Source organism: Cervus canadensis, chromosome 5 (assembly GCF_019320065.1).
Source record: "Cervus canadensis isolate Bull #8, Minnesota chromosome 5, ASM1932006v1, whole genome shotgun sequence".
NCBI lineage: Eukaryota > Metazoa > Chordata > Mammalia > Artiodactyla > Cervidae > Cervus > Cervus canadensis.
The window spans coordinates 42,550,092-42,573,714 of record NC_057390.1 but is presented as its reverse complement, the minus strand read 5'-3'; the positions used below and the strand labels follow the sequence as shown (position 1 = coordinate 42,573,714).

The 23,623-nt window shown below is 53.3% G+C and overlaps 1 protein-coding gene across 1 annotated transcript in view; it reads left to right on the top strand.

The window, feature by feature from the left end:
- The window catches only part of SH3RF3 (SH3 domain containing ring finger 3), a 148,500-nt gene that overhangs the window by 75,256 nt on the left and 49,621 nt on the right, over positions 1–23,623 (top strand). The window contains exons 2-3 of the mRNA XM_043470347.1: positions 1,360–1,614; positions 13,404–13,499. Of these exons, the coding sequence (XP_043326282.1) occupies positions 1,360–1,614; positions 13,404–13,499 (351 nt within the window). The remainder of the gene's footprint in view (positions 1–1,359; positions 1,615–13,403; positions 13,500–23,623) is intronic.

Sequence of the window (23,623 nt, the reverse complement as noted above, 5' to 3'; positions counted from 1 at the left end):
GGGAGAGGCTTGGGTTCACATAGCAGCTGCCCCCAGCACCATCTGACTTCTAATCTTCACCCCCAGGAGTGCGCCTTCCCTTCCCCACCACGAATCTTAAGGTGGCCCCTCCTCTCGGTTCTGTAGGAGATGCTGGTCTTGGCAGTCTGAGGGGCGGGAGGGGATCAGTGAGGTGGGTGTCTCCCCATCTCCCAGTCCTGCTCCCCTCGTCTGCCTCCTCTTGCTACCTCCCGGTCCACTGACAGGACCAAACAGCAGCTTGGCCACCTCAGCAGGAGTGGCTGGAGCTGGTAAGGTTGTGTGCTTGCTCCCTGCCCAGCACTCCGACTGCCAGATGGGCGGGACTGCCCGAGGCTGTGGCAGGAGCCCGAGCCATCTGCTAGGCCCCCTCCTGTCTGCTCTGGAGGCATCTGGCCCCTGTCTTTCCCTCACTCGGAGGCTGGGACCCATGGGAACTGGCCACTGCAGAGAAGCAGGAGAGAAACTCAGGCGCCCTGGCCTTCACAAACCAGACTGGGGGTTAGTTGGCAGGTGCCCCAGGCACGAGGTGTGGGATTCAGTGGACCCGTGTTACCCAAGAGCAGGGGGCCCGAGGGTGACTCGAGGCCAGACGGCAGATCAGAAGGGCAATGGGCTCGATGACCTTTGACAGGAGGATGGGGGCGTCCCGAGACCTAAAAAGGACCTGCCTCAGGCCCTTGTGGATGAGACCTCTCTGACCTCCGGAAGCCAGGGGCCATGGCGGGCGAGATGTGGGGTGGTGGGGCAGCCGGGACCCCTCATGAGCACTCTCAGCCCTAGAGGTGCCTTCCCCCCTGGTGGGCCTGGAGCCTGTGCCCCCAGGCCCTGCAGCGGTGATGTGGGAGGGTGCGAAAGACACACAAAGTCTGTCCTTTCAGCTTGAAACCCCCCAGACACACATTCTGAGTCACCGTCCTGTGTGATGGTGGTAGCCGGGAATGCAGCAGGGGGGATGGCACCCAGGGGATGAGCAGTCAGCATGCAGTGGTGGGCAAAGCGTCTGGAGCCAGAGCCCGGGTAGGGGCCGTGTCCCTCTCAGAGTCTGCATGAAGGTCTCCCAGCTCCTCCTCAGCATCCTTCCAGCTTAGCGTGTGGCAGCCCTCAGGGAGGCCTGGGGCATGTCTGGGGACCCTCTGCAGACCCCGTCCAGCAGGGCGTGGCCCATGTTTCTGGGGCGAGTCGAGTTAGGCTGTTGTGCCAAGCGCTGTGCATACCTGGTGGGCTGTCAGTACCCTGTATTCCTCAGAGGTATCCCCCTTCCTGGGCTCTGAGACTTGGGGGCCCCGCAGGTCAGACACTGGCCAGGCAGCTGCTGAGTAACGCCTGTTCTGTTTCCAGGGCCCTCCCCCACCACCTGCCGGCAAAGCCCTGCTCAACCTCGAGGGGACAGAGCCTGGGGAACTCAGGTGCGGAGAAGGAGATGCTGTCGTCCTACAGCGCCGGGGCGACGAGCTCTGGTACCACGGCCTCCTGCCTGCCGGCTTTGTCCAGAGCGTGCGGCCACTGCCCCCAGCCCCACCCCAGGGCAAAGCACTCTATGATTTCGAGATGAAGGACAGAGACCAGGACAAAGACTGTCTGAGCTTCAGCAAGGTAAGGTGTGTTCGAACGCGGCCGTCCCCTGACCACGGCCCCAGCCGAGAGCCTGGGTGAGCATGTGAGTCCAGGCCCTGCCCCGATGGAGACAGGAGTGGTTTCTCATACTGAGAGTCTGCCGGGTGGAAGAGGGGGCACCCAGCCCCACCGACAGGTGCTCTCTGGTAGTGGGGGCAGGACCCTTGTTACCCAAGTCACGGGTGTGCAGAGCTCATGGGCCCTTGGAGGGGGCTTGCTGGGGAGACCATGGCAGAGACCCCTGTCAGATCCTGGAGTGGGAGCTGGGCCCAGAAACCAGCCCGTCCTGGCCCTTCTTGGAGGGTCTGAGGGTGGATGCATGTGTTTGGGCCATATGAGGCTCCACTGAGACCTCGGGACCCAGTCAGTGGCAAACCAGTCGTAATTCCTGTGCACTTGTCCTGGGGACAACCTGGAATGCGAAGTCAAGTGGGCCTTAGGAAGCATCACTACGAACAAAGCTAGTGGAGATGATGGAATTCCAGTTGAGCTATTTCAAATCCTAAAAGATAATGCTGTTAAAGTGCTGCACTCAATATGCCAGCAAATTTGGAAAACTCAGCAGTGACCATAGGACTGAAAAAGGTCAGTTTTCATTCCAATCCCAAAGAAAGGCAATGCCAAAGAATGTTCAAACTACTGCACAATTGCACTCATCTCACACACTAGCAAAGTAATGCTCAAAATTCTCCAAGCCAGGCTTCAACAGTACATGAACCATGAACTTCCAGATGTTCAAGCTGGATTTAGAAAAGGCAGAGGAACCAGAGATCAAATTGCCAACATCTGTGGGATCATCAAAAAAGCAAGAGTTCCAGAAAAACATTTATTTATGCTTTATTGACTATGCGAAAGCCTTTGACTGTGGAAACTTCTTCTATCACAAACTGTGGAAAATTCTTCAAGAGATGGGAATATCAGACCACCTGACCTGCCTCCTGAGAAATCTGTATGCAGGTCAAGAAGCAACAGTTAGAACTTGACATGGAACAACAGACTAGTTCCAAATTGGGAAAGGAGTATGTCAAGACTGTGTATTGTCACCCTGCTTATTTAACTTCTATGCAGAGTACATCATGTATTTGAAATGCTGGGCTGGATGAAGCACAAGCTGGAATCAAGATTGCCAGGAGAAATATCAGTAACCTCAGATGTAGATGACACCACCCTTATGGCAGAAAGTGAAGAGGAACTGAAAAGCTTCCTGATAAAAGTGAAAGAGGAAAGTGAAAAGGTTGGCTTAAAACTCAACACTCAGAAATCTAAGATCATGGCATCTGGTCCCATCACTTCATAGCAAATAGATGCGGAAACAATGGAAACAGTGAGAGACTTTATTTTTGGGGGCTCCAGAATCACTACAGATGGTGACTGCAGCCATGATTTTAAAAGACGCTCCTTGGAAGAAAAGCTATGACCAACCCAGACAGCATGTTCAAAAGCAGAGATATTACTTTGCCAACAAAGGTCCATCTAGTCAAGGCTATGGTGTTTCCAGTAGTCATGTGTGGATATGAGAGCTGGACTATAAAGAAAGCTGAGCACCTAAGAATTGATGCTTTTGAACTGTGGTGTTGGAGAAGACTCTTGAGAGTCCCTTGGATTGCAAGGAGATCCAACCAGTCCATCCTAAAGGAAATCAGTCCTGAATATTCATTGGAAGGACTGATGCTGAAGCTGAAACTCCAATACCTTGGCCACTTTATGGGAAGAGCTGACTCATTAGAAAAGACCCTAATGCTGGGAAAGATTGAAGGCAGGAGGAGAAGGGGACAACAGAGGATGAGATGGTTGGATAGCATCACTGACTCAGTGGACATGAGTTTGAGCAAGCTTTGGGAGTTAGTGATGGACAAGGAAGCCTGGCGTGCTGCAGTCCATGGGGTCGCAACGAGTCGGACACGACTGAGCAACTGAACTGAACTGTCCTGGGGGCCGAGTGAGACATGGAGGGGCCTGGCTTCCAGCCTCCCGGCCTTTGGGGTGCAGTGTCAACACGCAGAGGCTGAAGAGTCAGGGCTTGTGAACGTCCCCGCTTCCTGGCTGCTTCACTTCTTCCCAGTCCAGGGCTGGGAGGGCCATAGCACCTGGACCTCGGAAACATCATCGATTCATTGTTGATCTTCACAACTGCCTGCCAGGGTCCCCGGAAGCCTGTCTTCCTGATGTTGAAGCTGTTGCAGGAGGGAGGCCTCTTCCAGGGCCTGAGAGTGGGCTCTTGTCTAACGCTCAGAAATGAATTGTCTGAGGTGATACATGTGCTGAAAAAGCACAAGACTTAACTAGGAAGGGCACCTAGGCAGAGAACAACAGGACCCCAGGAGAGCCACTCTCCACGTGGCTCACAGCCCCTGGTTTTACAGTAATGGGGTTAGTTACCGGCTTGTTTCTGGCCAGTCATCTTGCTTGGCCTGTGTTTGGTCTGACTCAGGGTCTTTGTTGGTGGCGCGTGCCTCTCTCAGCCAAGATGGATTCCAGCACCAGGGTTCCTGGGAGGTTGGCAGAGCTTATTAGGGGCTGGCATCTCCTCCCAAATTCTTCCAGCTGGTGGTAATTTCTTGGTTCCAAGCTCCCTGTTGGTATCACCTATTGTGAGATAACTAACGCAAGTGGTTACTACCATGCCCGGCCAGAGTGGACAGGTTCCACCTGTGGAGGGGGTTTCCGGTCAGTGGGTGTCTAGCAAAGCCTCAGCTCTAAGAGGCTCACAGTCCTCGCCCTCTCCCGTGTCCTGTCCTGTGTCTCCTCCTCCAGTCTCTCCCCACACACAGTTGTAAACACAGAGCTAGGTCCCAGCTCACTGTGAGCCTCTCCTCTGCTCAGAGCCAAGCTTAGCTCTGGTGCTGAGCGCTGTGCAGGGATGTGAGTACCCCGTGCTCCATTTTGAGCAAAGTTGGCCTGTTCTGTGCAGGTCGTTCCATTGTTCAGCCCGAAGGTGAATGATCTCTTTTCGTTCACGTTTAACTCTCTCCACTTCCCTTCCATCAGGCTGTTCATTGCGATTGTCACCCGGCCCTGCAGCTTCCCCGAACACAACACTAGGCGTCCCCCTCTGTGGTTGGAGCGCGGGCTGCTGAATGAGGTCAGGCAGCAGAGCCCCTGGTGCCCACTCCCCTGCCCAGCCTGCCCTGAGACCCCTGGGCCCTGGCACTCTGTGCTGTAAGGATCAAGAGAGCTGCCCCTTGGGGGTTGGGTTGAGCCCTTGTGAGGAGACAGACCCATCACGGCTGACAGGGTCGGGGTGGGCCCTCCTCACAGCCTTCGTGGAGGAGGCTCACCGAGTGGACAGCTGCAGTGCGGGAGCCGCCAGCGTCTCTGCCCCGTGAGAGAAGGGAGAAGCCTCCCTGTCCTCCTCCTCCATCACACGCTCCGTGTGCCAGCCTCTGCCTGGGACCCTCACCTCCGGGGGGACGTCCAGAGCCTACTGGTCAAAGGACAGAGGGGCACCTGGCTGCTCACCAGCAAAACGTGCCGAGCCAAGCCCCGCTGGGAGCCGGGCTGTACCAACAAGCCTGAGGTCGGCTGGGGAGACAGGGCAGGAGTGCAGGGGACATTTCCTGAGAGTGACGGGCAGTGGGGTCACCCAGGAGGTGTGCGGAGTGTCTGGTCAAGGCGGCAGGTAATGTGTAGTATTTCAAAAGAGACATTAAAGCTGACTCGTGGAGAAGGTGCGAACTCGGGTCCTTGAGACTCACCTTCTGGTGGTACTGCTGCCACTTTACATCACGGGGGCCCCTGGCATCCTGGACTGTGCCGTCGAGGCGGGTGGCCCCCGGTCTTCCCAGGACTCTGAGCCCGGATTAGGGAGCGGAGGTGTGGGAGCCGGTGGGCCACGCATCCCTCGGGCTGCTCTTCCAGGGCTTTCTTTCTCTCAATCCATGGACTGACGTGGAGAGTTGGAGATGGCAGGGCATGCTTCCTGATGAAGACCTTGCTGTGGCCCCGCCGTGTTCCCCACTGTGTTCACACAGGCGTGTCACCAGCACCCACTCCACACCCCTTAAGTTAGGGCACAGCCTGCTTGTCTGAGCACCTGCCCATTCTCCTCTCTCCCCTCCAGCCACCACTGCCCGCCCTCCACCCCCATCCCTGCCACCCTGCGTGACAGCCTGAGCTTCCCTCCACTGGCCTGGAATACTGGTTCTAACAGCCTCAATCTCACCACCTTGAGTGACCATGTGGCTCTGACCAGCTTGGTTTTGCCTCCAGGGAGTGTTTTGCTGTTTGGATATGTTCCTTTCTGGACTCAGCAAGGAAGGAAGGAGCGTCTAAAATCCACGGATGGTGCTAACTTCCCTTTAAAAAAGTAGCATTGTGGTGGGACGGATGAGGTTTTAAAAGGCATGAGGCATGCGCATCAAAGCAAGATTCTTACCTTCGACGTCAGCTCTTGAACAGTCTTGTTAAAATTGCATTAATTAAAGTCATTCTAAAACCAAAGTCTTTGTTTCATTGAAGAAGAGAATGCATAATTACTTCTCGTAGGTAGAGCAGCTATAAAAAGCACAATTTATACTTCATAGCAGTCCCACTCCAACGAGCTGGGCATGTGTGGGTGGGACGACTGAAGGTGGCAGACAGCAGGGCAGCATCCGCTCTGCAGCCAGTCCCTCCGGACTGTCACCCGCGTGACAGTGCCCTCCACGTGCCAGGGTGGGGCTGGGCTGGCTGCTCCGAGCCGACCAAGCCCATTTAAAGCCCCACTGTTGTCCGGACTCTGGCAGACGCCCCTCCTGCTGGCAGCTCCGCCAAACCCTCCCTTCGGTCTTCCTCCACCGCTGAGTATTTACTGGTCCTTCCTCAGTGAAGGGATTCTCTGCTTCGTGAATTGGCCCAGCGTTAAACCCAAAGCAAGTTCTGATCAGGAATAGAAATCAAATGTATTCAGAGTGTCAGCTCCTGAGTGAGATGGGATTCAAATTGTGACACCTTCACTTTTATCTCTTACTTTGGGTACTCTGGGCTTCCCTGGTAGCTCAGATGGTGAAGAATCTGCTTGCAGTGCAGGATACCCAGGTTCAATCCCTGAGTCCAGAAGATCCCCTCGAGAAGGGAATGGCAATCCACTGCAGTATTCTTGCCTGGAAAATTTCATGGACAGACCATGGAGTCACAAAGAGTTGGACACGAGTGAGCAACTAACACTTTTACTTTCACTTGAATCATTTACTTTACCTCTGAGTATCTTTTTTGACTATAAAATGGGGTTGATAGGATTCAACGAACAAAGGCATTTTGGGAGCCAGTTTCAAAACAGGCACCAATCAGGGGCTCGCCTCCACGCCCACAGCTTCCTGTCCTTTCTGCCTTTGCCCAGGAAACTCCATGAGGCTGGGCCTCCTCCACAGACACACACACTGGAGCTGAGTCCCCAGATGGGTCCCCTGCGCCCGTCTCATCCTGGTGACTGCATCTGGGCGGGGTTGCAGGGGTGTGGAAGCCCTCAGCCCCCAGGTCAAGGCCACTGTGCCCATTGTGAGCAGCCTGGGCCCCCGTGTGTCCTCCGTCCTGAGGGCAGTCACGACACTCTCAAGGCGTTTCTGAAGGGCCTCTCCTGGTCTCTGCTTCTCGTTGCCTCTGGGAGACCATGTGGCTTCAGGGAAAGAGGGGGCTGAGGAGCTGGGAGGCCCCTGGAAGGGCCGGCTCCCCATGTGTGATCCACCCCACAGCATGTTTAGGAAACGGTCCAGCCCCCAGGGCTGGTCTTCTTGGAGCTGCTGCGGGAACTCTCCAGGTGTGGGCCAGGCTCTCAGTGTGTGAGACGTCCCTTTGACAGGGTATTGGGGGCAGTGTACTCGGCCAGCCACCCTGTGGTGTCCGGGACTTGGGTGCGGGCAGAGACCCCAGTCTCCTGGCAGGTCAGGGAGGAAAAGCCTTAGGCCTGGGCTTCCTAACAGACTCATCTGTCTGCAGCTTGGCTTTTCCCTGGCAGGAGTCACGCACAGACAGGGGTTTGTGCATGCACGCTTCATTGCTCAGTCGTGTCCGACTCTTTGCCACCCTATGGACTGTAGCCCACCAGGCTTCTCTGTCCATGGGATTCTCCAGGCAAGAATGCTGGAGTGGATTGCCATTTCCTCCTCCAGGGGATCTTCCAGACCCAGGAATTGAATCTGTGTCTCCTGCATTGCAGGAGGATTCTTTACCGCTGAGCCACAGGGGAACCCTACAAACATGGGAGAGTTGGGTAAATTAATTAGAAATGCAGTTAAAGCCCCTTGAGGTGGGGCCTGACTCCTTTGCCAATGTGCTGCCCGCTGAGCCTGAGCAGGAAGGTGGTCCACTCCTCACATGACCAGTGTGTGTTCAAGGCGACTCAGAACCACCCCGAGCTCTGCCTCTGGGCCCTGGCCCTCGATGTTGGTTGAGCTTGGAACAGGGAGGTGGCCTAGGGGATCCACTGACCCGCGAGAGGAGCACTTGCCGGAGAGCCTGAAAGTGAAGCAGAGTTGTGTGTCTGAAGGTGGAAAGATGTCACAGAAGCAACTTTCATCCAGAAAACCCTTGACGCAGCCAGATTGGCCCAGACCTTGTCCCTCTCTCCAGCCCTTCACCAGTGTCCTGGCATCAGGAAGAGGACACTTGCTGCTCCACCCTGGGCAGCGCTGGGGAACCGGGCTCCAGCCAACCTGCCTGCTGGCGGCAGTTTCCATCCGGCCTCGCTGGCCCTCACCCAGACCCCTTCACCCACTCTCCTCCTGCGTCTCTGGCAGCTCCCATCCTAAAAGAGCAGAGTTGAGCACGAGACAGAGAAGGTACAGCCAGCAGATCCTGAGATGCCAACTTCCTGGCCCAGGCTGGAGAGTCTGCAGCTTCAGTGGTGCTGCCCAGAGTTCCCTGCACAACTGCTCAGCTGACTTGGCGGAGGCCTCAGCACCCCCGTGAGCAGCGCACTGTGCCCTGGACTCGGGCCTGCCCTGTCCAATGCAGCTGGGGTTCCAGGGGGTGCATTTCTTCACATTCTCAAGAGGCTGCAGAGCAGATGCCTACCCCGGCCCTAGGCTATGAAGTATGATAGCAAATCTGAGGCCGGACAGGACCCAGGCATCGTTTTCTGGGTCCTGTGTTGGTGGTGGGAGAAGGTGTGACTGTTGGCAGGACCCATGGAACTAGGTGCTGGCGGCTCTGCGGTGCCACTCAGCTCTCAGCACTCGTCACGGAGGTTGTGTCCCTGGTGTGGGTCGGGTTGGAGCAGAGCAGAGCGGTGGGAACTCGCCTCAGTGATATCAGGAAGTTGGTCACTTGCTGGTGCACAGTCCAGCCCATAGCCTTGCCATAGAGACTGCAGACTCCAGGACTGGGCCGCCTCAGGCCAAACGACTAATAGAGAGGGCTCACAGTCCCACCCATCAGCAGAAAATTGGATTAAAGATTTACTGAGTGTGGCCTTGCCCACCAGAGCAAGACCCAGTTCTCCCCACAGACAGTCCCTCCCATCGGAAGCTTGCACAAGCCACCACTCTCCCCCACAACTCCTGGTAACCACTGATCCTTTTACAATCCTTTTGATGTTGCCATTGTTCTGGATTTTGGCCTTTCTATTACTAATCGTGTGCAGTGGCATGTCACGGTTGTTTTAACTTGCATATCTCTGATAACATATGATGTGGAGGATCATTTCATGTACCATCTGTGTATCTTCTTTAGAGAAGTGTATGTTATAATGCTGACCTCGTAGAATGAGTTAGGAAGTGGTCCCTCTGCTTCTGTCTTCTGAAAGAAATTGTTAGAGAATTTGGCATAATTTCTTCCTTAAATGTTGGTAGAATCCATGAGTGAATCCATCTGGGTCTGGTGCTTTCTGTTTGGGAAGTGTATTAATTATTGATTCAATGTCTTTAACAGATACAGACTTATTCAGATTGTCTATTAGTATTTTTCTTGTGTGAATTTCGGCAGATTGTGTCTTTAAAGAAATTGGCCCATTTTGTTTATTAAATCTGTGGGCATAGATTTGTTCATAATATTTCTTTACTATCTTTTTGATGCCCAAGGTATCTGTGGTCATGTCCCCTCTTTCATTACTAATATTAGTGATTTGCATTGTCTCTCATTTATAGCTATTGCAGCTTTCTTTTGGTTAGTGTCAGCGTGGTATATCTTTCCTTATCTCATTATTTTTCACTTATATGTATCTTTATATTTAAAGTGGGTTTCTTGTAGACAACATATAGTTGGGTCTTGTTTATTTTTAATCCACCACGACATTCTCTTTCAATTTGTACATTTAGACTATTGCTATTAAAAGGGATTATTGATATTGTTGGATTAATATTTACCACCTTTGTTTGTTTTCTGTTTGTTGTCTTTGATTTTTGTTCCTATTTTGTTTTCTACTCTCTTCTGCCTTTTATAGTCTTAATTGAGCAATTTATATGATTTCATTTTCTCTCCTGTCTTAGCATATCAGTTGTACCTTTAAAACAATTATTTTAGTGGTTGCCCTAGAGATTGCAATACACATTTACAACTAATCCAAGTCCACTTTCAAATAGCACTATACAGTGTGGGTACCTTATAATAATAAAATATTCCTAATTCCTTCCTCATGTCCTTTGTGTCATTGCTGATATTCATTTAACATGTATGTCAATATACATATTATATATACTTACATCTGTCTGTGTGTTAGTCACTCAGTCATGTTCAACTCTTTGCAACCCCATGGACTGTAGCCCACCAGGCTCTTCTGTCCATGGGATTCTCCAGGCAAGAACACTGGAGTGGGTTGCCATGCCCTTCTCCAATATACTTACACACTTGTAATATATGCTTATGTATACATAGATATACATATATGTGGTAGGAAGATAGATATATTTAATCAGATTCATTGTTGCTATTATTATTTTGAACTATTTTTTCTTTTATTTTCACTTATTCCTTCTCCTATGTTCTTTCTTTATGTAGATTCAAGGTTTTGACCTATGCAGCTTTTCTTCTCTCTAAGGAACTTCTTTTAACATTTTTTGCAAGGCAGGTCTCCTGGCAACGAATTCCCTGAATTTTTGTTTGTCTCAGAAAGCCTTTATTTCTCCCTCACTATTGATGAAGGAGTTATTTTGCAAGGTATAGAATCCTCAGTTATTGTTGTGTCAAATATTTCTTTTGTTTATTTTTTCTTTCTTCTTTCTATATTCCCATTACGTGTATATTACACCTCTTGTAGTTATCCCACAATTTTTGGATATTCCATTCTGTTATGGATTTTTGTTTATTTATTTGTCTTTCTTCTCTTTGCTTTTCAGTTTGAGAGGTTTCTATTGAGACATCCTTAAGCTCAGAGACTCTTTCCTCAGCTGTGTTAAATCTACTAATAAGCCTCTAAAAGTCATTATTTCTGTTGCACTGTTTTTGATCTCCAGCATTTCTTTTTAGTTCTTTCTTGGACTTACCACCTGCCAGTTTGCAATGCCTACCTGTTTTTGCATGCTTCCTACCTAATGCATTAGAGCCCTTAGCATATTAATCATAGTTGTTTTAAATTACTTGTTTGATAATTCCAACATTCCTTCCATATCTAAGTCTGGTTCTGATGCTTGCTCTTTGTCTTCAAACTGTTTTTTGCCTTTTAGGACATCTAGTGATTTTTTTCCTTTTTGATATTCAGACACAATGTACCACGTAAAGGGTGCTGCTGTAAATTGGCTTTTTAGTGGGGGAGGAGAGGTTCTGTTTTTAGGGTCCCATCTTCTGAATTGCTGCACCTCCAGACTGTGAGCATCTCCACCTTCCCATCCTCCTTAGGCAGGACTGGGTGACTGGCGTCATATTGGTGGACATATCGTAATTTATCGAACTAACACTCTTTGTACGTTTGTCTCTAGTTTTTCTCTAGTTGAGCAAACACTGTAATGAGCATGTTCAGAGCTGAATCTTCTTGCATGTCTTTGATCTTCTTAAGAAAGAGGCTCTAGAAATGTTCTTTCAGATCAGTGTGTATGCAGGGTCTCACATTTGATAGCCAAACTGCTTCCATAAGTTTATATCCCTGACAGCAGTGGTCAAGTGCCTGTAGACGTCACACTGACCACACTGGCTGGCTTATGTTCATCCCTGCTTATCTGATAGACACCCAAAGAACAAAGAGGAGAGAAGGAATTTTCCTCTCTAAAGTTGTACTTTTTGAATGTTAGGTATTACATTTTAAAATGTATTTAACAGCAGTTTGGTTTTCTTCCTTTTTGTAAATTATGTGATTTTTGCCCTTGGCCTGTTTTCCTTTTAAAGTATTTATATATCTCTTTTTCCTGTTGTGTCTCTAAGTCCTCATGTAGCAAGAATATTCAGTCTTTCTTTCCAATTCTCTGCAAGTATTTTTCTAGAGTATTTGCCTTTTTGTCTTTTTCTTGCTGTTTTTAACGTAGAGGATTTCATTTTTCTCTAGCCAAATCTTTGTTATTTACTTCTTAAGACCATCCCCAGTTCAAGATTAAACATCTATCCATATTTTCTTCTTGGACTTTTAAGGTTTTTTAATTTTTATTTTCCCTAACATTTAAATCATTAATACTTGTGGAATTAATTTTGACATATGCAGTGAATTAGAGAATCACCTTTATTTTTTTAATCATTAGCCAATTTTAATCACATTTCTAATTGATTATTGGCAGTAGATGGGGAAACCAATGATTTTTATGTATTTATTTTAAAATTTGCAGCTTTTCTCAAGTTCTTACTTATTCTAATTTTTAATTGATACTCTGTTTTTCTAGGTAGAAAATCGTATGGTCTTTTTTCCAGTATTTGTACTTCCTATTTTTTTTCTTTTGTTTCTTTGAGTCTAATTTCTTGACCAGTCTCAAATAACAGTGTGGATATTGTGTATTTTATTTTTTTTTACCAAAATAATCTGGCATTTTTTAATTTTTAATTTTACAAAATTAAATGTCTTTTTTTGTTGTTTGATTTATTTTGCTTTCGCAAAAGCGCTGACTTATAAGAAGCCTGCGGTTGTCTTTTCCTTTGCGCCATTGGCAGGATCTCAGCTCCATCCTCTGGCTGAATCTGAGTGGAGCTCACTGTGGCCTCAGGGCTCTCCTGGTCGCCCCTGAGTAGTTCCACTTTTCCCCTGGCCTAACCAGCCTGGGCCCCGACGCTCGCTGCTGCCCATCATCCCCTCACTCCTCATCCCGCCCCCCACCTTGTCGGCTGTCCCTGCACCTGTGGGTGCACCAGGCAGGTCGTCCCCTTGCTCCTCGTCCTCTGCCACCCTCATCGACTGTCCTATCAGCTTCGGGCACCTGTGTGGGCATTAGGTGGGGCCACCCTCTCTGGCCACCTGTCTCCCTGCTTCACAACTCTCCTGTCTCTGCCTCTGTCCGCCTTCTGCCTCTATCCTTGATACCGTCTGGCATGATGAATTTAACAGGCTTGTTCAGACTTCCACAACTCTAAGTAAATGAATTAGATTGGGTCATATTTTGTGCTTTGATGGAGGTAGAAACACAGAAAGGATTAGCTGAATTTATATTTATTGAAAACAATGTTATCCATAAGTAATTACTAGGAACATGAATTTTAAAGTGCTCACTAGATTGTAATTGCCATACACTTCCATCGGAGTGTCTTGGCCTCTAAAATCAATACCAGAGAGGAAAAGCGATCGCGGGTGAAGATGTGAGGATGAACAGTTTTCATGTCAGATCTCATAACGAGTCATCACTTAGAGTCTTTCCTCAGCATCAGTGACACTGACTGATCTCTTGGTTCTGTTTCTGTCTGTTTTCATGCATGTCCCTGGGCTTGTCTCCATGGGCCACTTCCAGGATGAAGTCTTGACCGTAATCAGAAGAGTGGATGACAACTGGGCAGAGGGCAAGCTGAGAGACAAGATTGGGATATTCCCACTGCTATACGTGGAGGTGAGGACCCCCCCCACCGCCCCGCCCCCCTGATGTACCTGGAGGTGAGGTCCTGCCCCAGCCCCTCCCGCTGCTGTACCTGGAGGTGAGACAGTGCCCCAGCCCCGCCCCCTGCAGGTGAAGGTGAGGCCAGACTCCCAACCCTTCTCTTGCTCTTTGTGGTTTGCGTTACCAGACCCTGGGGCCCTGGCCTTGAAGCCCCTCTTCTGAAGAGAAGGAGGCTGCCCCACAGTCTTCTGAATTCAGGTGGGGTTGACCTGTGGGTCACTCCCTCGTCTCACCATGTGGCAGGAGGCAGGGCTCCCCAGAGGACTTCTCTTTACAACTGAGCCTGAGCCCTGTTTCTTTCTCCGAGACTCTCTGGGTTTCCCCCAGAGGCACCTGCCCCCCTACACCCCTACACCCCGCCCCGACTCTGCCAGCAACCGAACAGATGTTGAGGCTCCCGGACTCTGGGTTTGGGGCGGCTGGTCAGTGGCCGGTTCCTGGAGTGGAGCACACTTGGGGCTTCCTGCGTCTTCTCTGGGGCTGATAGCTGATGTGCCGTAGGTATCTAGTGAATGTGTCACGGGCAGTGGCCAAGTGGGGAGTGTCCACAACCTTTGACCTTTCAAGTCCTGGTTGCCGTGGGCTGTGTGTGTGTCTGCTGTTTGTCACGCATGTCCATGTGTGCATCCCCAACCTGACCCCACGCTGTACCTGTGTACCCCCGAGTCATCCTTGGAAATCGTTTCAGCCAGTGCTCACAGTGCCTGCACCCTGGACCCTTGTGAGGAGTCCTCGTCCTGCCTCTCACACATCCCAAGCATGAACACCAGGACTGCACCCCCTGCCCCCATGCAACCGATGAGCCGACAGAGGCCCAGAGCTGGACGTGATCGCAGGTGGACGTCTCTCAACTCAGCTCCCAGCTGTACCCTACTCAGAGCCCACAGTCCCCAATTCAGGGTACACTGCACACGATTCCCGGGATGTGGCCAGCTTTGCCTTTGTTGACCCCTGTGGGCCAGTGGGCTCTGGGCCTTGCAGGATGGAGGCTGCTCTCTGGGGCGGGCAGCCCGGGCTCTCTGCACCGTGGCGTCCTCTGCTCTTCCAGCCACATCTCTGGCCCTTTCCTCCCATTTCCTAAATGTCCTGCTCCCTGCAGTTCTCATACTCGCTCTAGATCAGCTTCCCAGGAAATTCTGAGACCCTCCCCAGCAGTAAGGCCACACGCACATGCATGCTCTTCTCTGGTACCTCGTGAGAGGCACTCACGGGCACACAGTCTGCCCTCTGGCTCCTGAATGGACCCCTGTCCTCACCTGTGCATTTGCTCCAGTGCCTGGGGTGGTCTCTATCCTACTGCTTCCGACCCAGAAAACACACAGTGCCGTCCAGATGTGCAGAGTCAGACCCTCCCCCGCCGATGTCTCTGGTCAGTGGAACCTCTTCCCAGGCAGACCCTTGAGGGACCATTCAGAGACAGTCATGCGGACATTCCTAGGAGCCTATCATGTCGCCCCAAACTGGAGCCATGTGTTTCCTTGTCTTGTGCTCTGGGCCCCTGGAGGCCAACTGACTTGGCTCCACATGTCCTTGTGGGCGGTCACTGGAATCCACACCTGGAGGGACAAGGTGGCCGCGCCTCTGCCTAGAGAGCCAGCACTTCTTGGGAGCTTCGCTGGGGACCCCTGCCCTGTAGTGAGAGGAGCTGATCCCAGGAAGACCACTCTGTGGAGGGGGAGAAGTCTGGAAGCAGAGGTGAGCAGGGAGTGGGAGACTCTGAAGAGGGGCGAGGAGCCTAGGGGTGACCCCGGAGTCTTAGGGCCAGAACACAGTAGGGCCACTCTGGTGGACCAGGCCGAGGTGGGAGGCCTGTGAGTCCCCAGGGCACCGAGGACTGGATGGAGCTCGCCATCCCCACAGATGGGGTGGAGGTCAGCCCCACCTGCGGTTGCAGCAGGAGCTCCATCACAGACAGGGTCGCCCACACCCCAGGGGTAGAGGGGCCGACCTGACTGCCCTCACGGAGGAGGTGGCTGGGGAGGAGGGTCTCAGAAGGGACAAGAGATGAGGGTGGGGCATTGAAAGTCTGTGCCCAGCTGTCCTCGTCTCAGCCTCTCCACAGAAGGTTGTTTGTCAAGAAAGAGTGTTCAGGACGCAGCAGGACGTGATCTGGGGACTTCACCTGAGGTGTTGAGACCTGTGAGGGGCAGGGAACCGAGGGAAGACGTGGAGGCTAGGCAGGCTCCTGGTCAGCCGAGCAGTGGTGGACGTGCCAGAGACAGGTGTGAGGCTGCAGACGCCACAGCCACAGGGTGAGGGTGGCTTTCAAGGAGGAGAGGACATGGCCCAGAGGAGAGGGCTATGGGCTTCAGGCTGCAGCCTAGGGTTGCACGTGGGTGTGAGAGGCTCCACGCAGGTGTGAGGGGCTGAAGGGTGGAGGTGGGGGTGTCCAGAGTGGTGCTGCAGGAGTCCTGTCTCACTCCCACTGACCCTCCACATCCATCAAAGCTGCCCGCATCCATCCGTCCACGCAGCTGGATGGATGCGTCCATAGTGGTGTCTGTCGAGAGCCTGTGTCCTAAACCTGGAGCCATGTGCACATCTGGTGGGCCTGTCCTCTGGCTCCTGCTCCCCCTTCTGCTGCCCCACACGCTGGGATCAGGATCCGCCCTGATCTCCCACAGCCCTGGGGTACCTGCAGATGCCTGTATCCTGGATGAGGAAGTGGGGAGGATGAGGAGGGGGGTGAGCCCCAGAAAGTGGGGGCAGCCTCATCCTGGGCATGGGGCATCCAGAGAGTTCTGACCTTGGGACCAGATCCAAGCCTCTGTCTGCTGATGGTGCTGCAGGCCTCGGCTGATCCCTGAGGCTGATGTGGTGCTATTTACGGATCCGGGAGAAGATGGAGGCAAAAACTGAAGTCTTGATTTAGCCAAATAGATGTAATGCCCAAAATGGTATGGTTGCTAATGGCAACTGCTTCCTGTGTGAGAGGCTTGGTCTTCAGCGCGATGATTGCTGTGGAAGTTGTCTGAGCCTCCGCTAATTGCAGTGTTGAACTTGGCCTTTCTTGTTCCTGGAGCACTATCGTCTCCTTGTCACTTTGCCTTATGAAGAGAGCATGTTATTCTGAGCGTCCATCTCCAACTGTGGTATCAGAGCTGCCAACATCCCTGGAGACAAACAGCATTGAAGCTGTCTGTTCTGTTTCAAAGGTGCAGGCTGCCCCGCTCACGTGGGGTTTGCTGACCCAGTAACTGTTGGCTGTTTCTTCACCTTTGTCTCAGGCTCCGGGGCAGGCAGAGTGTTTCCAGGGAGGAGGCTGGGGAGGGTCCTTGGCTTCTAGTGGAAGGTCTACGCCCAGGCTCAGGAGAAGCAGAAGGACACAGGAGCCCCGAGCCCCCTCCAGGCCTCAGTGCCTCCACAGACCCTAGGTGTTCTTGGGATCCAGGTGTATAAACCTGCTGGGGTGTCCCTGGTCGGGGAGCGGGGGGGCACAGCTCCTGGAAAAGAAACCCTGCATGTCGGGGATGCATGGCACTGAGAGGTGGGGTTCTGGCTTCCTGCTCTCATTGGGGGGTTGGGGGGTGGGGGTTTCTGACTTCCTGCTCCTATTGGGGAGTAGGGAGGTGGCGGGCAGTTCTGACTTCTTGCTCCCATTGCGGGATGTGGGGGGGCTACTGGAAGGCTGCTCTCCTGGTCTGACTCTGGACCTGTAGGCTACCTGGGCTTCACCCAGTTGTGTGATGCGTTGGTACCCAGTTTCTCCCTCTGCCAGTGTGGACAGTGCCATGTCCAGAGGGCACCAGGAGGACCCAAGGAAGTACCAGGCACAGCTCCAGGTAGGTGGTCAGCACCACCCAGAGGCAATGGTTAGTGGCCGCTGGCATCTGTGAGCGGTGTGTCTGGGGTACGAGGCCTCTGGAAGGGGTGGGAGGCCCTCACGCAGCCGAGGGACCTGGCCAGCCGTTCCCACTCTCTCAGCCACCCAGGGAGTCAGGGCAGCGGCTCCGAGCAGAGGGGCTCCCTTGGATAAAGGGCCTCTTCTAAATACTTTCTTTCCTACTACGAACGACCAGCACTGCCAGCTTCTAGGAAGTGGCCCTCGTGCGGACACGGGGATGGCTGTGTGGCCGTCAAGCTGTTAGAGGTCAGGGCAGGTCTGCAGCCAGGTGGGTTCTCCAAAGAGAGTCAGTGGGATGGGACCCTTATGGGGCAGCCACGCAGACCCCAGGCCCCCAGGCTAGTGGCCTAATGAATGGTATCAGTTCAAAACCAGCAACTTGCAGCCACGTCTGGACGATTGACTGTGAAACTCGAGGTGGGTTCACGTGGCAGCAGCTATTCCTGAGACTGTCCCATGGCTTCCCTCGTGGCCAGCAGGTGGGTGGGTGGAACTGGCCCCAGAACCTCCCTGTGGCATCTTGTTACAACCACCCCCCTGCCCCCATTCTTTCCTACAGAGGGCTTTGCTTGACTCCAGGGCTTCAGGCCCAACCTGTTTGGAAGGAGGCAGGAAGCGGCCTCGGTGGGGTAGCACATGGGAAGCATGTGCCCAACAGATGGACAGACAGGTGGGCAGGGCCTCTGTGCCACGGACAGGTGGGCTGGGCATCCAGGGAACTGGTCTTTAGAAGATGGATGGTGTCTTCCTCGAGTCCTGGGGGTGTCTCCTGATGCGCACACTGGCCTCGCTGCTCAGACGTGGGGAGTGTGGTCGGGGTGTCCCCTGGTGCTTCCCCACCAACTCTGGGTTCTGGCTGATTCTGGTTCTAGGTCCGCTGATGACCTCTTGCCCTGTGAATACTGACCCAGTTGGTTTACAGGCTGCATTCCCTGCCACTTTGCCTGCCTAGCACCTCTGAGGGGATGCGGTGTTGTGAATTTGGCTTTTCGGATGTGGGGTGTTCTTGCATGCCTACCAGTATTTGCAGGCCCTGTCCTGGGATGTACTGAGCTCTGCACGGAGAGGCTGTGTGATGCTTTTTTGTGCCTTGCTCATAGCTTGTTAGGCAGAACTAGGGCGCCTCAGTGTGGGGCTGATTAGACACCTTCTGAAGCTGTGTTTTCTACTGCATGTCCTGTGGTTTATGAGGTTCTTCACTCCTGAACTGTCCAGCGTTCCATGTCTGAAAGCCGTGTTTCTTTAATCTGTGTTTAGCATTTCAGATGAGAGGGTAAATATGGTCCTTGTTGCTCCTTCTTGTTAACCTGTGGTGGTGTAGAATTTTGAAATAAGGGTGACAAACCATTATGTTGTACGCTTTAAAACAATGTCGTATGTCAATTATATTGCAATAATTGATATAATTGTGGTTGGGACAAACAAGGATGATAAAATTAGGATCTGAGAGGTATTTTCGACAGAACAGGAAGTCTGTGGGCCAGCTGTGTCTCTCCCATGCTGAGGCCCCTCAGCTCAGGGCGTAGAGTAAACAGCTTCCATCAGAGAAGTAAGGACCAGGTACAAGTCTCTGGGGGTCATTGTTCTCCATGGAGACAGGTCACAACCATGTCCAAACACTGTCCTGTGACCAGCGCTCCAGGTGCGCTGGGGGGTGGGGCGGGCTGGTGGCTCCTCCGTGTCTCCCAAGCCAGTGTAACCCCTGCTTCCTCACCCAGCTCCTAACTCTCACAACACCCTGATTCTGCCACACCAGAGGTGACCAGACAAAGTCCCAAGGAAGATACAAGAGAGGAGCTGCTCAGGGGTCCCTGCCGTAGAACACTGGGGAGACGTGATGGTGCTTGAAGCTCTGTTTTGTTTTTCTGTTTTCTTCTTCATGACCCATTTCTCATGAGCATCATGATAAATGCCATCAGTGGGCAACTGGGGGCAGGGATTCCCTCTCTGGACCTGGACCTGAGTTCTGCCAGCATTTCTGTGTCCAGGTTCAGACTGTGCCTTCATGAAGACCTAATGTGCTTCCCTTACAGGTGACACCCAGTCACCATAGGGCAGGCTGGGTGAGGGAGCGAGGGGGGTGGAGCCGGTGGAGCTCCACCAGAGAGAGGAGGACTTCAGTGACCCTTGGGTCTGCACCCCAAGGCACAATCCGGGCAATGGGATGTGGCCCTGGGTGCTCCACAGAGGCTGGTAGGTACATAGCTACCAGCTCTCCCTGACCGCTCTCCCCTGTAGCATTTTTTAAACTGTGAAGTTAAATCTTACAATATGATGCACATAAGATAACATGTAAACAGGTAATGACTCGGGTTCCCTGTCATCCTGTCTCTGCATAGGTAGCCAGTTTGAGGCCAGACCAATGACAGTTCCTTTCCCTTCTCATCCTCGTGTAGTACTCAGCACACACACAGTAGGCAGTTAGTTCATTTGTGTAGTGTTCTGGGTTGTGGGCCAGTGTTTCATAGAAGTCAAACTATTATATAAGGACTAAGCTACCAGCCATCACCAAGGTCTTAGCTGGGACCCTTTCAGCGTGCCTGCTTATTATTAGCACATAGGGACCTAGCAAGTCCTGTGAGACCAGTCCCTCTGGGCCTTGAGCCGCCAGCCTCCCTGGAGCCATCCAGCTGCAGGAGGGCCCAGAAGAAAGCAGAGGCACTACCTTGAGTGAACGTCCATCTTCCATAGACCAGCGGGATGACAGTGTGGCAACCTGGGGCTGAAATGCAGGGAGGAGCCTGGCCTGGCTGCCGGTGGGGCCCACGTCTCTCCTGGGGCCTAAGCCCACCTAGCATGGGGACGGCCATGGGGACGGCTGCTGGCTGTGCTGCGTTGACCGTTTCTGCTCAGGTGCCAGTGGCTTTCCTCCCTTCCCATCGCGTGTCCCCTGCGTGGGCAGCAGTGACCCTGCAAACCAGGCACATGAGGATGGGACCACTTTTCAGCCAGCTGAGCTCCCCCGACTGGATGCCTGGCTCAGAATCTGTGCCTCAGCTGCTGTCTCCTCTTCTGCATTCTGCTCAGGGACACAGGCTCATCAGCAACCCCCTGCCTCAGGCGGCCCTGGACACCCTCCCACCTGCCCTCCCCTCGGCCGTGGTTTCAACAGGTGCCTTTGCTTGACTTCCCTCCTCTCACTCTGACTCATCCCGTCCAGTCAGTGACTCAGAAACTTCAGTGAGCATCCAAGTCGCCCAAAAACCCCAGGCTCAGTCAGCCCCTAGCCTGACAGTGCGTCTGGGTGGACCCATATCTGAGAAATAAGTTGGGGAAAAGGCTCTTTTGCAGATTCCACATGGCCCCAAGGGTGGACCTTGGCCGTGGATATGGGGTCACCTGCCCCTTGGGTGAGCCTCCTTGCTGAGGGTGAAAGCAGACTTGGCCTGGAGATATTTGACTCTAAGTGTTTATAAGGTGACAACAGAGCAGGGCTTGGCTGAGGTTCAGGCTGTGTTCAGTGAAGGAACGGCTTGGCTGACTGTGCAGCTGGAAAGGGTCACGGGCCCCTGGGCTTCTTGCCTCCAGAGCTGAGAGCGTTTGTGGGGAAATGGCCCTGCAGTTTCTGCTGCCTCCACATTCATTCTAAGACTTGACCAGGAATTACTTCTGAGACTAACCCTCTGGGCCACTTGGAGAAACCCCTCCCGTCGTCATGTTCCTCCTGCTCCCTTTGGCAGCATTTCTGTGTGGAAGAGAGGCCATGTGTCCCTGGTGACCTGACCCTTGCGTGTGCTTGGTCCACTGTCTGCAACCGCTGCAACTCCATCAATTACTGCAGAGAGAAAACACAGCTAATTTGGGCTGCGCCCACTCAGAGAGGCTCAGAGCTCTCCTCTGTGGCTTTTGTTTATTCCAAAGCCTCAAAGTGAGAGCAATTAGGAGCTGAGTGTGAAGCTGTTGAGGACTCCATGCCTCTGAGTCTGCTGGCACGTCTGAGCCCTGGACTGAAAGAGCAGTTTTCAACACGTGGCCATCCGAGCTGCCTCTCATTTATTGAGTGACTGCTATGTGCTAGGCCCTGGAAGAGTCATCTTGAAACCCAGGTTCTCGTGGGAAGAGACACAGATGGAGAGAAGGTGAAGTCTAGAGGCAGTGTGTCCTTCATGGAGGACATGGAGCTGGAAGTGGGAGGAAGGTAGGGGAGGAGCTGTAACTCTCCTGCTCAGAGGGACCTGCAGAGAAGCCACCTTGGGGGCAGGAGCAAGGGTGAGGGGCCAGCCCCCAGTGCCTGTGGCTGAGAGACTGTGGGGTCAGGGTGACCCCACAGGCCCAGTGGGGAGGCGTGGGGGGAGGGCAGGGCCATGGGAGGCCGGCCTGCTCACTCTCAGGACTCCAGAGTTTGCTCCACACATCAGAAGTAGGTGACTCTAGACCCCCTCCCTGCTCCAGGAACATCCCTTGTCCCTCTGTCCACTGATTCCTATGCCCAACCATGTCATTCATTTCTAACTTTGCTTTTACCTGGAGTTGATAGCATAAAGCGAATGTAAAGAGGAACTTTCAGAGGAAAAGTTTTCAGCTCTGCTGGGTGTCAGCCCTCCCAGAGCAGCCCTGCCATCTGTCACCATCTCCCAGCCCACCCTCCGCCCACTGTCACCTCCCCATGGTCCATTGTCACACACGGACTGGACCATCTCTACAAAGGTGACTCGGGCCTCACTCCTGCCTATGGCCCTGGCGGGGGTGGGAGGGGGCGTTACTCTCAGAATAAATCCAGGCTCCCCTCTGCAGCCCACAGGTCCGAGGGATCTGCCGGCCTCACCCCCTCCTCACTGCACCCCCGCCCCCGCCCCCACCACATGGCCTTCCTCTATCCCCTGGACAGGCCAGACCCCTCTGCCATTGTCACACAACAAAGACTCAGTGAACAGGATGAGGCCAAACCATTTTCCTGCATCTGGAGGGTGCTCCTCTGGGGTCCCCTCTCCTGCAGCAGGAGTGGGAGGAAATGCAGAGGCTTCACCACCAGGAAGCAGCGTTTGTCACTCTCCCTGCGGTTTGTCTCCCTGCAGAGACCGTCTTCTTCACTGGACATCGGCTCGTCCTCCTTTAAGCACCCATGGAGGCACTCAGGCCACCCTGAAGCCCAGCTCTCCTTGTGGGGGCAGGGTGGTGGACAATTCAGCTCAGGGCAGACATGTGGTGGGCTGCTGATCGTGTGGCAGAGTGGTGGGCGTGACCGTGGGGCCAGGGCGTGCCTGGTCCTGCTGTGTGCGCATGTACTCTGGGAGTGTACACACCTGCCTTGTCCTTCCCTGGATTTCCTGATCCTCAAACTGTGGTTTCTGTCACTGACTCCATAGGGTCCCTGGGACTGAGTGAGGGGCTCCAGGGCTGCTGCTCTGGGGCCAAGGGGGAGTTGAGCCCAGCGGCAGCGTCGGTGCTGTTATTTCCGTACAGAAACCTGCCACGTGGAGGCACAGGGCCGGTAGTTTAGACCAGGTTCTGGTGCCCATGCTTCCTGCTTCTGCTCTTTGGGTGGCCCTGCAGTTGGGTGCAGAACAGGGGGTACAGGAGGCCGGCCTCCAGGGTCAGAGGGCCCCCAAAGAAGGGGGAGGGGACTCAGCACTATAGGGGGAGCAAATGAGTAAAACCTTAAAATAGAGCAAAACAGCTGAGCCTCAGTGAAGGCAGCATTTCAGAGGAAGTGATCCTGGATTTAGATCCCAGGTTTTGGGGCCTGGAGTGAATTGTACAACCCCACCCCCCACCCCCACCCCGTGAAGGATGGGTGTTTGCAGTGGAAATGCAGACAGCCCTGTGCCTGAGCCATCCAGAACGACTGGACTCCAACACCTGCAATCTGTCAGCTTGGCCTGTGGACGCACCATCCCTTCCCTTTGCTGCGCAAATCCAGCAGCAAAGGCTTGCAACCCTTCTCCGCACCGGCCCCTGGTATGGTGCCCCACTGCGGCCCTGAGCTCACGGCCTGGTCTCTGCTTGTGCTCCCCTTGGGCCCTGCCCCCCACCTGGTACAGGCATGTCCTGTTCCAGGGGGGGCCTTTGTTCTGCCCCCCTCCCCGGACTGCGGGGACAGGGCTCTGTTGCAGCCTGAGGCCGCGTGTGGGGGGTGGGGGGTGGACGGGGGTGGTGCGTCCTGCTGGCCCACAAGGTGGGGAGCATGTAGGGGCACTCCCCCCACCCTCTGGGTGTTTCCCAGGCAGCACAGTTCAGCCACAGTGGGGCAAAGGGAACAGAACCCTGAAAACACAGGTTTTCAATCAAGTGC